Raw genomic sequence first — 15,206 nt, forward strand, 5'->3', positions numbered from 1 at the left:
CTCTTAACGCTCACCACATGTCTCAGGGAATTTAGATTCCCTGTCTTAACCAGAGGAGGGCAGTATTTGTAAATAGTTAACACTGCAGTGTATCTTCAATGCTCAACTTGGGTTGTGTAACATATGCTATCTGTTACACCTTAGAAAGAGAGTTTTTATGCTAAATTTTGAGTTGGCACCAAAGATATTAACATTAAAAAATGGGCCATTGTGCATTGCATTTGGGTGCCTCACAACAAGTTGAGAATATTTAAAGATATCTATGCAGATGTGTGCTTTATTTTTTGCTTTGCTTCATGAAGCACACTTTCATTATGGAAGCTCTGTAACTTCAGAATGAAGCATTATGCTTTTATCTAATATGTAATTTAAAATAAAAAATAATATGTGAAGGTTGTTGTGTTTTCTCTTCATTTGTTTTCATCATATGCGTAATTTGATGCACGAGAAGACACATGATGACTAACCACAGTGTCTTCCTCTATGTTTATAGATAGACTTTGATGGTGAGGAGATGCAAAGGAAACACTGCCTCTCTCAGATATAAAGATTTAGAAGCATACACATGCACAAGTCCAGCAGTTCACCATGTTTATTCTTAATTACAGCATTTTCAAAAAAAAACGCACTAGTCCATGCATACATACAGAGAAGAAATTTGCTAAAGTGCAGAATGATAAATATATTATAAACAATACAACTACATTATATGCAGTGTTTCTGCATTGACCAGTTTTTGCTTTTCTTTCAGTTTGAGAGAAACCTTAAAGTGTCTCAAAAATAACATTTTATACCATAAGCTAGTACAAATTTACACCTCAATGTACATTAAGAAATAAAAACTGCTGTACTATGTCCTATTCTATATGAAAAGTGCTGGTTTCATGAATGAATACTGTTTGTTTTAGTGAGCAGGTTAGACATTATTTTAAGAGTTGTAATATGCCATCTAAATACAATCATACTGTGTGTTACCTGTTACTGTATGTCTGTTGCCTTCCTAATGACAGATGTTTTCCTGCCCTGTAAATCTTCATCTTCATCTTCTTCCAGTGTTTTCAGTATGACCTTTACCATCAGATCATCTTACAAGTCTGGGTAGTAAACCCTTCTAATTCAGGTTTTAGCTGATACTGTAATTATGCGTTTAACAATAGCAGGCCATTGTAATATTCACAATAGACAGGTTACCTGAGAAAAGTACAGCTCAGTGTGAGAAGGGGAGGCTTTAAAGCCACACACTGTTTAAATTGTCTCAGCTCTTGTGTATCTATTGCTTGGCTAAGGCGGCCTCAACAACCTCAACAATTTTTTTGCAGGGCTGCAGGGGATCATATTCTGCAAAGACATGGCATACATTCTCCATTCCAGACTCTACGCCTTTTGCCACAAAACCGAACATCCTGTAGAGACAAAGATTCAACAGATTAGATTCCATTTACATAAAATAGATATAGATCAGGGCAATGTATTCAATTTCCACATATACAAAACATTATTCTGATCATGTATGCAGTCATGCCATTACCTTGCTCCAAAGCTGGAACCTTTCACCCATCTATGAGAGTAAAAAAAAAAAAAAAAAAGTTTAAGATTAAATAGAAGAGATAAGCTTTCATATGTTTTGAATAGAACAAAAACAATACTGATTTTCCATATCAGACATTGTACATTTCTTAGCAGAAAACACAGTTCTGAGATTCTTAATGACAGCTGCATTCAATTTAGGTATATCTTGGCACAGAGCATTCTGACTCACTGGCAAGACTTACTGGTTAATGTGATTAGTTACACCACTTTTCTCATGTGCTGCCTTAAATAATGTGACACACGCACAGAAGACTTTCAAAGAAGAACTAATGAGGTCATCTACTATATGACCTTTTAACTTGCAGCTAGTGCCATCAAAGAGACTATGACCACAGTGATCATCACAATATTGTTTTCAACACAGATGTGTATCATTCTCATAATGAATTACTTATTACAAATTACAACTTAATTTCACTATAGTATACTCACAGTCGATTGTCTGGATCTTCACCACTGTAGCTAAGCAGGTGAGCAGGGTAATGGCGTCTGAAGAAAAGCCTGTGAAGAAATGATTATGGTAGTTGGAGATGATTAGTCTTTGCAAAAAGCACATACAACCACTATGATTTTGCTGTGTTTACTGTAAGTCAAATCACAGCAGCAGGATGGAAGGATGTATCTTTTCTTACTTCCTGTTGATATCTGTCAGTGTTACACCCTTCAAAGACACCTTCAGGTTGACTACAGTTGGTGTGAAGGAACATGGGCCCTTGTCTAATGTTAGGGACACTGCCTTCTGCACTGCACAAGGGCCTGTCAGCATCTCAGTGGGGACAGCATTCAGGTAGATGAAGTTGCAAGCTATAGGAAAGACAAACATTGAGATAAGTGTGACTAGAACACGTACAGCACACCTGGTATTTAATATTTAAGGTGGCAAAACATATGAAAAGTTATACCCTATTTAGTCCTAGATTATTAGTTTACCCTTTTTTTTCACTCTTTTCGCTGATCTCATTTTGGAGTCTCAAGACCTGTGTATGTGATTTTGCACCAGCTTTACACCAGATAACCTTCCTGGCACAACCCAGAGCATCTGGTAGTCCCCAGCAGTCTATCATCTAACTGCTAGCACTGCTTCATCCTGCTTAGCTTTCAAAAACAGCACCAACAGGCCACTGTGAAAGTTAGCTTCTAGCACATACTGTAAGTGTGCTCACTTCACTTGAGTATTTCCAGCTTATGGTGCTGTTAGTACATGTTAGTACAGTTTAACATTCATATATTTCAGGGGTAGTAAATGGGTATATTTAAAGCCATTAATTATTTATTAAGCAGTACACTAGTACTGCCATATTATTATTATTATTATTATTATTATTATTATTATTATTATGCTGCTATGATAAGTCATAATCTTGGGTAGGATCAAATACCTAACTCAAAAAGCTAACACGGTGAAGCAGAAACAGTGGTGAGAATGCAACCTACAGTTAAAACTGTACTTACTCTGTTTTCTTTATTACATTAGTTTAAGATGAGATTACTTTAACTCTTTTAATGAATTTGAGTCAGAGCTTTCTAGAAAACATCTCAGTGAGTGGTTTGGGACAGGCTACTGTTAGCAACATGATAGCAAAATAATGTTACTACAGAAGAAGGAAAGATAAGGATATAAATATAATTTTATGTATTTCAAATGTTTTTGCTCATTTTTAACCCCGCTCCCCAGGCGTCGCAGTGGGCTGCCCACTGCTCCGTGTGTGTGTTCACGGTGTGTGTTCAGTGCTGTGTGTGTGCACTTTGGGTGGGTTGTGCAATTTCCCCATTGTGGGACTAATAAGAGTAAATAACATAACATAACTTAACATAACTTTAACCCTGACTCCACTCATTGTTTTTAATTGTATGTCTCTGCCGCTCTATGTTTTCTTTTTAGTGAAGTGGCACTTTGTATTTTACACCAATGTAAACATATAGGGATAGTAGGTTGTATGTTACATTGCCTCACCTGTTTTACTCCTGTCCTCTGATGCTAGTTTGTCATTTGCCCTTTCTTCTGCTCTGCCCAGATCTGTGTAAGAAAACAACAGTTTAAATTTATCTACTGTCTTGCTTTCTCTCAGTCACACATACATACAAAGATGCAAACAGGCATACTTACTTTGAGAGTGGAGCAGTAATTTGCAGGGTAATGCATAAGCAGAAATACTGTGCTGGTAAACCAGAGCAGAGAGACTACCTGCAAAAATAACACAAAACATAACTTCCTTGATATGCAAGTATGACTGAGAAATGTATTCTATCATTATGGAATAGTAAAGCTAAGAAAACAAAATGTGGTTGCAGGTTATTTTATTATTATTTTTTAGTGTTAGTGTTTTTTAGTGTTGTTTAGTGTTTTTTTATCTTAATTCAGTGACCCATAATCAGATCAATTCACATTTTTAAAAGTCTGGATATTTTTGTCGTGACAGAAATAGTTTGAATTGAAATCGAAATTACATGCTGAGAATATCCAGGTCAGTCACGTACAAATTCTCAGAGCTATGAAATTTTCATTTCTCCATATGTCAGTAATGAAATAAAGACAGCCTTCTATGGAAGCAGAGACATCACTTTCATTCTTTGGACCTATATAAACTCTGACCCACAATAAACCTTTAGTGTGACAACTCAGTGTCACAACTCAGTGCAGCAACTCAGTGCGACAACTCAGTGCGACAACTCAGTGTGACAACTCAGCTGAGTTGGCTGAGTTGCCACACGTTCAACAGTGTGAACGTGTGACAACTCAGCCAGTGAACTCACACCTGAGAATAAAAAACATCCACCCACTGCTACTCACAGCCCAAGAGAGCAGACAATGACTAATACATTCTGAAGTGGTAACAAACCCAGGATGTACCATCAGACTGAGAAAGAAAATTAATTTTAAGTGTGTTTTAGGGGAAATTGGTTGTAAATGTGCAACAAAGTAGGTGTTGTTGACTTTTGCAATACTTACCAAAGTATGGCTCCTGAGAAGAACCTTTGATGCGTACACCCTTAGCTGATGATTCAATAAGGAAATGTCTGACAAGATCTGAACTGCTCTCACCTATTTTGATAAATGGAAAAATGTTAGGAAAATCATGATTTACTTGCAATCTGATGTTAATGTACAATATATGTTAGTGATACATAGAAGTGGCATTACAGAGAAGCACTGGTGGTTTTTTTAAAGTTATGTTTTAGTGTCCTGTACCACATGGAGCCCAGCCCATATATGTTTGCAAGGCACTAAATAACCACAAAAAAAAAAAAAAGATCAGTAATACTTGTCAACTGTTATGATCATTAGCATTTTATATAGACAGCGGTGAATGGTGTAGTTAAAACCACGAGACTGTTGTGTCATTACTGTGGCTTAGAAAATTATAGGTTCATTATCTAAATATTGTCAAACATTGATTGTCTGAGCTGGCAGTTAATCTGGTCGCACATTTGACAGGTAAGGAACTGACTGATGAAGTTTATTATTTTAGTTAACATTAAACTTAAGATAAAATAATGCTAGGATACAATAGTCTAAAAGTTTGTTACTATTATGCACATCTTTCGTTTTTAAACAAAATATTCAATAGTATGTTTACACAGCAGAAAAAACTCCCAATGGCTGATTTAAGTAACATTACATCAACATTAATTAGCAAACCATTATTACTTTATTACTATTACACAGTCAAAAACTGTATTTCACTAGGGTGTTTACCCTCAACACACTAGAAGTGTTGAACTGGTGCTCTGGCATACAGGGCATTTTCCTGGTTGGCTGAAGGACTTGGCGGACCAATATAATTTATAGTTTTGAATTATAAAAAAAAGTTTTGGCAGCCCATAATGCAAGGACAACCCACCAATTGGTTCATTCTTATAGGCTACTGGGAGTCAGTCAAAAGCAAGCAAGTTCACTGGTCTAGTGAATCACATGCCATTATAAAACGTCACACCAGTGACACTTAGCATGAGTGGTATCTGACCGATTGTGGTAGGCCAAAAATGGACAAAAAAATGACAGGGCCACTTTTTTTTTGTGGCTCAGTTCAGTCCGGCTTAATAGTAACCGGTCCTAAAGTAAACATTTCCAGTCAAAGAGTCAGCTAATATACCTGCAGCATCCCTAGTAATAGCTGCACTGATGAACTGTTGTCTTCATGCACTCAGTTTAGTCCTCCCTTTAGTGCTGTACTAAACAGTTAAACTCCAAACTTCTCACAGCACTTTTCTTTTTCTCTCTTCTTTTACTACTGATGTATTTGTTTATTTATTTTTTCCAAATATAGCTTCACAGAAACAGCCTAACATGATGCAATGTGCTAAAACAGCCAACACAACAAAATAACACAAAATAAATCATAATTCTATAACTGTTTTTACCAATAACATGAGGCACTGTATTACGAAATGAAATTCATCACAAAAAAAAAAAAACACTGCTCTTCATAGATGCTTTTAAAGTAGCAGATTAGGACGTAATAATGTTAATCATGTAATAAGGACTTCTGCCCTATATATATCATATATATATATGGTTTAGTGATATTTTGAATTGAATTTCTTCAATTGTCTCCTACTATTGCAACTCTCTTACAACTTCTTACAGTTTTTATAATTTTGTTTATATATGTTTTTATGAGACTGCAAGTTGTTCATGAAAATACCATAGAAGCCAGAAAGAGAAAATACTGTGCTGACTTGCCTTGATGATAATTGCATTCTCTAATTTTCCTTGGTCAAAGGATAATTCAGCAGAAGAATATTATAATAGACAGCACAATCTGAACCTGCACACAATGAAATGCCCTCAGTGCCTATACTGTCCTCACATGTCCTTCAAATCCTGCATTCCTAAAAAAGTTGGACTGACATGAATCGGCAAACGAAATAAGGCTCAAAATTGTTTCGTGAGTGAGATCTATTTTTTCTTCTTAGACTGCTTAAAGTGCCATAAACAGCTGGTTTCTTTGTGTGTTTATACAGGGTGTACTGTGGATGGAAAAAATACCAGCACTGTCTCCTGCCTCACCACAGATAGCTGGATATTGTTAGACATGCCCATTCGCATTAGCAGAATTGGGCAAGTGATTCCCTGTGTGTTTAAGCTCTCTGGCATAGACACATGACGACAGCAGAACTGCTCTGAACTGTGCCCACATTGTTTGTGTGAGAATGTGTTAGCTGGGGCATTCAAGACCTTAGCTTTCCTGTATCTAACAAAACACTGATATGATTTTTTTTTTTTATAATGGCATGCGATTCAAAAGCAGTCAGAAGGTCAGGCTTCGTCACTGATCAATGAAATTTTACCTGGGTAAGCAGAAGCAGTGAAGTTGGCAGGTGTTTGCCCCACCTTCATGGCCAGACCAAAACTGCCTCTGTAGGAGGTGCTGTCCCTCACCACAAATGTTCCAGCTTCCTTGTCCTTTACTAGGGCTTCAGCTAGAATAAAATATACATATCATATATAATATATATCAGAGAAAATGCTTAGAGGTTATTGCAAAGTTGTTTTTAATTTTACCACCCAGGGATGTGATTAGGTGCTGAAAATACTTCAGAGCTTGAGTAAAACTTTTATGTACTCAGAGTCTCACCATCTGCTCTGCTGATATGCGGACGGAACCAAAACTTTGACGTGTCCATGACAAATTTCATTGAGGGCTGGCTGCCATTAAAATGTGCTTGGAAACCTAAACAGAAATAAAGACATGACAGTGAGGTCAAACAGTGTTTGAAATGTAGTAGCACCCAGAAAATTAAATTACTATGAAACATGTGACTCACTGTGAGGAGACAGTGGCGTCGAGTCTGCAGCAGGGATTTTCTGAATTAGGGGGCTTTCCGGTCCAGCAGAATGAATGTGCAGATCTGGCTGTGGTGCACCATTGACTAACAGTACAGGAATATCAGTAAAGGACCCTGAGAGTGAAGCAGGACTGCTCTGTGCTCCTTTGCTTTGAAACTCTTGCAAATGTCCTTGCTTTGTCAGTGAGGGCTTGTTTGAGCTATGCCTGTTGTCCAGCAGCCTTGTCCTGGTCCCCTCGCTGAAGGAGTTGGATGTGCCAGTAAGGATAGACTCTGGAGAGTCAGCATCTTCACTAGTCAGGGACAGGTTGCTATACAGGAAGGAAGAAGAATTTGAGAGATTGACAAAATGATACCACATTGTTTCTGAGAATGTGGTATCATTTTCCAGTTTAGGACTGTAATTACGTGCAATAAATCTTCACTGCAATGTTGCAAACAAATATCATTCCAGTAAGTCCCCTCATGAAGTGGCCCTGGTCGGCCTCCTCATACAGTTTTACACCATATACCGCACTGTATGAGGTACATACTTTAGACTTCATTAATTTGCAGGCTTGTGTGTGAGTTTTACCTGCCAAGGAGGTAACTGGTGTCTGAGCATGTTGATGTGGAAAGGAGCGAGGCAGCACTGTTTCTGTTGGAATGTGACAAGCGCAAACATCCTTGGGAAAAGGCTGCATCATGCTTCGGTGATGGCTGTCGTCTGGGAACATTTCCACATGGCAGTGGAGGCAGGGAGGACATTGGGGAGCTGGAAAATATCAACGTACCATGGGGACTGTTGCTAAGACTGCCTTGTTTAGGGATGGGTATACTGGATGACATAGATGGGATCACAGTGGGCGAGGACCTGGGAGAACATCCTCTAGGCACCAACACACAGTGTGAGACATCGTCATCTGAGAACGAGTCATCTGAGGATGAAGAGCAAACTTTAAGAACATTGAAAATGTCTATTGCAGAAAATGACATAAAGAAAATGCTACATTATTTTTCATTATTTGCTTGACTTCATCCTTTTGTATTATTTTAGCAAAAGGGGTTTGGCCTCCATAAAACACACAGTTGCTAAAACTCATCTAAAAAAGACATTCATGCTTTTCATGCATGTACCCACTTGCACAGCTCAGGATATGCCTACCAAAGTAAATGCTTTCAATTGTGCATTTCTGCTATTTCAGTAATAGCAGATCAAGTAGAGGAGTCTCAACTTGTTCCTGTGCACTTCAAAACCAAAGTCTTCCCTACTGAATTCATGCCCTCAGGAAAGCACACTAGTCAAAGTTACACAATAATGACTAAAGCCATGATCTTCATTCATCCCTAGTGAAGTCTGACTGACTCTAGGTAGCTACTGTGGTGAATATTGTTCCAAGGAGAAATACCAGATTTTGTAACAGTAGGAAAGCAATACTCATCAGTACCTGCACACACGCACAACACATATTTTACAAGACATATTTTGTCTTCTACTGATGAAATAAGCCTTTGTGAATCTGATTTCTCACAGTTGCTTGATTTCGTGTCCACAACGTATAGCGGTTTCATGAACATGCAAACAGATGCACAACAGGAAATCCATTTATATGCTTTGTTGACTTTTATGCACACTTTCTAATCAGAGTAGGTCTGAGTGAAGACACTAGTGTATCGTCCTCATGTGTAAGTACTCGCTGAGCTTCTCTTCTGTGCCTGTGGTACAATGTGCAGGGTGTGGTAGTAGTCTGGGCAGTAATCCCAGAACAGCTGAAGTGGGGTGATTACTCCAGGATTTTAAAAAAATTAACCATATCACAAAGGGTGGGTAAATATTCAGAGCCACAGGCTGTGTATTATTATTTTTGTAAGAGTTGCTATGGTTCTACTGTGCTCTGTGTCACACCTCTGTAGGGTTGAGGCTGTCCTTTGCTGACCTTGTTGAAATCATTAAGGAAGAACAAGTTAGAAGATAGCAGTGAAGGTCTGTAGCGTAGAAACATGGTAGCATTATAATGTAGTTTTAATGCACACTGGTTTCACGGTTGTACTATACCTGTAGGAGGGCTGGTGCATGAGGGACTTTTATTGACCGGAATGGGTTCAAATGTCGGATCGAGGTCCAGGATGAGCTGGTTGAGATTATCCAGGGAAATGTCGAGATCAGGGTCAACATGGTTATCACAGGGCTGTGCGAGACTGGGATGCTGACTCACTCTCTCCTGCGCCGAATCCAAGCGAACCGTTTGACCCACCCTTAGAACGTGATTGGGAATCATGTGGGCCATACCTTTAGCTGTAGGCATCATGTTAAGGGGAGCTCACAGTCTTCTGGGACCAAAAACAATGGAGAGAAATCAATTACACTGTCATCACTCGTTTTTGCCATCACCAGACACATCCACTTTTTCCCTCTTTGAAGAGATCCATATGATTTCAGCCCAAGATAGTGCAAAAGGCCACCGTTATGGACCTTACATAACCACCGATCTGAAATTTTCTATAGTTATTTTTGTGATGAAAGCAACAACTTGCTAACATTTGCGTTGTAGCAGCTGTCAGATTTCAAGAGATTTGAATAAGAAAAGTTGTTTTGTCCTATTTACCAGGATAGTTCATCACTGTAAAGCTTTTTAAATAACTTTTGTGCCAGCATACTGACATCCACCAGTCTTAAAGAACAAATAAGTTGGTGTACTCAAGAAAGAAAATACTCTGCACATATAGTCCAAAGCTTCCCCTGATTCTCAATCCATGTATACACCCATTAAATGAAAATGAGTAAATGACTGATTCAGGAATAATTACTTCAGTGCTGATATCAGCATGAATAGCCGTTCAGGAAGGGTGTGTACTGTAGTAAATGGTCAGCTCATATTGTGTCTCCCTGTCTGTGTTTCAGACTAGGCGTGGTGTTCACTGAGTCACACAGTTGACTGGTTTCCATGACCACCGTGTTGTTTTCCTACAACAGCCAGATTTCAAGGTGTGCATTTTTGCAGTGTTTTTGAAATCTGTGTGTGTATATGTATACACAAATTAAGATTGTTAAAAAAGGTTTTTTAGTTTTGAGACACATTCATTATGTTTCATACATCTTCACCTTGGTCAATAGCATAGTTTGCTATGAAGTATGATTGGCAGATAAGATGCAGTGCAGTAGTTTGCGTTATTCAGTGGTTATCACCTTAAGAAATAAGGGCATACATCTTAAGCATTATAATTTGCTTCACACATAGCTTTTTATGCAATAATAACAAATCAGTTTTAAGACTACATTATTAATGAATAGGGAGCAATCAAATAAAAATTAAGTACTGATATGTGTGATATGTTTCTTCTAAGCTGCTGACCAATCAATATTTTACTGCCACTAATATCTTGTATAGTAAATGGCATATCTTAAAGTAAAGACAATTCTGCCTACCTTGTTTTCGTCTGGTCAGGGTTCTGTCTTCTTCAGGTTGTAATTCTGCCCTCAGACTGTTCACGCTTTTACGTTGAGGTCTTGTGTGTTACATGCTTTTATTAATGAAATCCCAACCCTTTTCCCAGTAAGCCTATCAGCAGCAAGGATCACGTCCCTATGACTCCAACTGATGACGTCATCTTAGCAGTGTAAACTATATGGCTGAAGGGGGCTTTTATAATTAGATGAGCACACACAGGTGGGATTTAAACACTTCTAAGGAAAATGTAGGGTAGACATGAAGATTATATGCAGGTATATGTATTCCATAAAATTTTAGGAATTCTGGGCAGTTACTCATAACAGTTTCCACATGAACTTAGATTGTGCATGTATAGAGAGTTTTCAGTGACTACTGCAGTAGTTAATTAAACAAACAGGACAAGGTGTGCTATTGTTCTGACTGGACCCTTGGAGTTCATCAAGGTCCATTATATTTTTCCCTCCACATAATATCTGTTGATCATATTATCTATGGCTGTGTCCTTTATTATTGTGATACTAATAATACCCAGGTATAAATGTTTAAAATAGTCAGTCAGGCTGGAATCAGCATTTGAATGATTATAGATTTCTTTCCATTAAATTGTAACAAAACTCACAAACTACAGAGCTGATTCACCACCACTTTTTGTAGGCTTCCTAAACATTAAATGTTTCGTTTTTAACCCTAGGGCTACTTTTGACTGATATTTTAGATGAACCTTTTCAAAAGTATTTAGTCAGTAGGTTTATTTATCATTCTTCCTGCTGTTTACCAAACTCTATTAATTTTGTCTCGTATTTTAACTAGTCTGCCTAGTACCTGTACTGTATTACAGAAGAAGCTCTACTTCTCAATTATGAAACTAAGACACACTGTCAGTATATTGTCAGTTCTGATGCATGATTATCAACTTAAAGTGCACAGTGATTATATAATTCTCCTGGTTCACACAACAGCACTGGTTTGAGTCAAAGTTAACAATTTATTAGAAAATTCGTCTCATTACATAGACAGTCCGTCTGCATCTTACATTTTTCACTGATGATTCATAAAGCTTTAACACACACACCTCACAAGAATTCAGAGCTGTTTCATAACACATGAAGTCCTATTTTTCTTAGATAATATTGCTTCTGAGGGTTATGCTGTCATGTACTTATTGAACTTATTTACTTGCTTATTTTTTCTTTCATTATCCTACAGTGATGCATATGGCATTCAAAACAGAAAATAGCAACTACAAACAATATAGACCTTTTGTTTTCTTTATTTTAATGTATATGCTTGGTGCTTTTCACTTATATATATATATATATATATATATATATATAAACACTGAATTTCTTGAAGCACACTTACACAAATACAAAAAAAGCAAAAGCCTTGTTGTAATAGATGAGAACAAAAATAAAATAAAATACCACAAAAATGTAATTTATATGATAACTTCTGCTATGTACATGCAAAACAAATTGTGGATTTTAGACTTTAATCTGAATGTTCAGCAGCATATTTTGGTCTGCAGGTGTAGACAGGCTGTTGTCCATACTGAAAGTTTTAAGGAGAGAATGTGGTGGTTGTCTCAGTGTCGTTGGCTGCTGAGCTCCTCCTCCCACCGCAGGTATACCTGAAGAACCTTTCCTGACTCATACAGCCCAAGTCCTTCAGTAGCTTCAGAAGGTCATGACGAAACTTCACACCAATAAAGGCATAGACAAAAGGGTTCAGGCAGCACCTCAGGAAGGCCACACACTGGGTCACATCAGTGGCATAGAGGAGTCTGTTCTCATAGTTGCAGTCCTCGGTTCCCCCATTTGCTGTGACAATTGTGGTCCAAAATAGGACCAGGTTGTAAGGCACTTGGCAGAGCAGGAAGACAGCGACCACGGCGAGAATAACCTTTATGGCCTTATATCGTTCAAAGTTACGAGCCTGGCAAAGGGTTTGGATGATGCTGCTGTAACAGAAGCTCATGATCAAAAGCGGAAGGGCAAAGGCTACTACGATCTGGCTCGCCTGGATGCTGACACGGAGCTGGTCAGAACTGCTGGAGTAAGGGGTGCAGGTGTTGTTATTGATAGTGGTGTATGCCATTTCAGGGATGGAGAAGATCATTGCCATCACCCAGATGGCGGCTGATGACGCCTTGCTGAGGAACACTGCTTTCGAGCGGTGGCGGTGAGCAGAGACAGCTTTGGAGATGGCAAAATATCGGTCCACGCTGATGAAACAGAGAAGGAACATGCTGCTGTAGAAGCTGACCTTGTAAATAGTGTGCATGCCTTTGCACACTACTGGGCCCAGCCGCCATTCTGCCATGGAGTTGGCTGCCCAAAAGGGGAGCGTCAGAGCAAAGAGGAGGTCAGCAAAGGAGAGATTGAGCAGGTACACATCTGTCATGGTCTTTAGACGACTGAAGTAGAAGTAGGTGAGGATGACCAGGAGGTTCCCTGCCAGCCCCAGAAGGCAGATAATGGAGTAGAAAGTAGGCATAAACCAGAGGCGGAACTGACGGTTGGATTCTTTCACACACAGTGCAGGGAAGTCATCATAATCCACGGTTGTGATGTTATATTCTGCAAAGTTTATGCTTGAGTTTTCCCCATACTGAGAAAAGCAAAACTGTAATCAAAGAGGAAATGATAAAAACAGAGCAGCCAGAAAATTAAAGCAATCCTGCTAATTTGTCTTTTTAATGATGTATTTACATATGCAAATGAAAAAACAGAACACATTTTATTCCTGGGCACACCTTTGCCAACCACTTCTTGGGAGGAAATGTTTCTTATGAGAGGAAGGCTGCAGTTGGACCCGCTGCAGTATCATATGGAAACACTTAGTGTGCTGCCATATAATGCATATTTACAGCTATAACAAGAGATGCTGTACTTGTGTGGTTTTCTTACCTTAAAATTCAGCACCCATATCAGGAGAGTTGGCAGGAGGTTTTGGAGATCTGGAAAAACAAAAATAGTGCATTTTGTAAAGACCAAGCATTGGAATAGTGTTAGTGTAAGCATATCACTGTGTAGATAATTATTATGTTTAATGTTTGTGTGTAGTATAAGGGATACTCTAGGATTTTATTGTGTTCACTTTTAATCTTTGTTATTCATTTATGTACTATTAACTGTCAAAAGCCCATCTAGGGACAGGTGTTATGAATTACTATAAACACTGTGATACTGGGATCAGATTACTTTTTGAAGATACTCTATGTTTATTGCATCTGTCAAACCATATCAAATAAACCACAAATAAATAAATTAATTGTACTTCCATTTGGACTCAAAAAGACAGATTAAAAAATAATAATAATAATGGTCAAAACCAAAACAGCAAAAGGTGAAAATATCCTAACCTTTAGTCTTTCAAATAGAGTCCAAAAATGTTGGACCCTGCACTTCTCATAATGTAACCAATAGTGGCTTTTAATTAGACCCTACCTTCCAGGTATGCCTATGTCTTTCAAATATCATAGCTGCAGTTTGTAACCCAGATTTTCTGTTGAAAATCAGAAAGCGCGTAGCCTCAAACCCAAATTGAGATAACCCACTGACATCATTAGAGTTATTTTCTTGGACTTCAGAAATACACATTATGCCGCTGTTATCTACAGGCTGAATTCTACTCCTTATTCCTGAAAAACTAAGTGTTATACTAACTGTCATGTGTGGAAATGTCATGTGCTGGAGTTCCCCTTTAAATGCCAGTATACTGGATATGTTTTCTGTTTTGAAATGTTTATGAATGTATTTTTGAAATTAATGGTCACATTACCTTGTTTATACTTAGAACTGTCAAGTTCCCTGTACAACCACTGACTTTTTATTAAAAGAACTATTAGTAGTCATTAGTCCTTTCCAGTATCTTGTCAATGATGTTGTTAAATGTGATTTATCGTCAAACTCTTGAATGTCCTGAGAATAAAGAAATCTCACTAATTGTTCAAAAACAATCTATCACATATAACACATACATCAAGTGAAACTCGCAAAGCGTTCAATGTTTACACACATGGATGCCCATGTTAAATGTAGTTGATTAAAATGTTATTTCTTAACTGTCCCCGATTCATTTCATAGCAGAAATGTTTACACACCCTGCAAGCATACACTCCTTTATTCAATTTGACTTTAATATTACTATGACAGTAATTTAATTATGTATTTAAACATGATCATTTTGATGTCTTTTTTTTAATGTACAAGCATTCAAATACCACAACACACACACACTCACACGTATGGTACACACATTTGTAAGTCTTAGTTAAACTCTGATAAGGTACTCACCACTGACAGAAGTCATGTTGACTGAGAGTAGTACACTATTGGCAAAGCCACTAAAACACAGAGTAGGTGAATGTCTGTGTTTGATGGTGGTTTCCCC

The 15,206-nt window shown here is 38.0% G+C and overlaps 2 protein-coding genes across 3 annotated transcripts; both read right to left on the reverse strand.

Moving 5' to 3' along the window:
- Positions 1 to 661: 661 nt before the first annotated feature.
- LOC113127658 (tensin-4) lies at positions 662 to 10,876 on the reverse strand. Of its 2 annotated transcripts, none has more exons than XM_026302331.1 (13): positions 10,787 to 10,876; positions 9,416 to 9,690; positions 7,955 to 8,297; positions 7,360 to 7,691; positions 7,170 to 7,265; positions 6,883 to 7,014; positions 4,541 to 4,633; positions 3,698 to 3,775; positions 3,545 to 3,607; positions 2,223 to 2,394; positions 2,023 to 2,091; positions 1,529 to 1,558; positions 662 to 1,403 (listed from the first exon to the last, which is right to left on the reverse strand). In XM_026302331.1, the coding sequence occupies exons 2-13, from the start codon at positions 9,666 to 9,668 to the stop codon at positions 1,271 to 1,273; spliced, it is 1,794 nt and encodes a 597-aa protein (XP_026158116.1). In that variant the 5' UTR covers positions 9,669 to 9,690; positions 10,787 to 10,876; the 3' UTR covers positions 662 to 1,270. The 2 variants fall into 2 exon arrangements, with proteins under 2 accessions (XP_026158116.1, XP_026158117.1); XM_026302332.1 differs by having other exon boundaries at positions 9,416 to 9,687; positions 10,787 to 10,848.
- Positions 10,877 to 12,159: 1,283 nt separating this feature from the next.
- ccr7 (chemokine (C-C motif) receptor 7) lies at positions 12,160 to 15,200 on the reverse strand. Its single transcript, XM_033325154.1, has 3 exons — positions 15,110 to 15,200; positions 13,721 to 13,770; positions 12,160 to 13,436 (listed from the first exon to the last, which is right to left on the reverse strand). Exons 1-3 carry the CDS (start codon positions 15,123 to 15,125, stop codon positions 12,372 to 12,374), a joined length of 1,131 nt encoding a protein of 376 aa, XP_033181045.1. The 5' UTR covers positions 15,126 to 15,200; the 3' UTR covers positions 12,160 to 12,371.
- Between the last annotated feature and the right edge of the window lie 6 nt (positions 15,201 to 15,206).

Source organism: Mastacembelus armatus, chromosome 1 (assembly GCF_900324485.2).
Source record: "Mastacembelus armatus chromosome 1, fMasArm1.2, whole genome shotgun sequence".
NCBI lineage: Eukaryota > Metazoa > Chordata > Actinopteri > Synbranchiformes > Mastacembelidae > Mastacembelus > Mastacembelus armatus.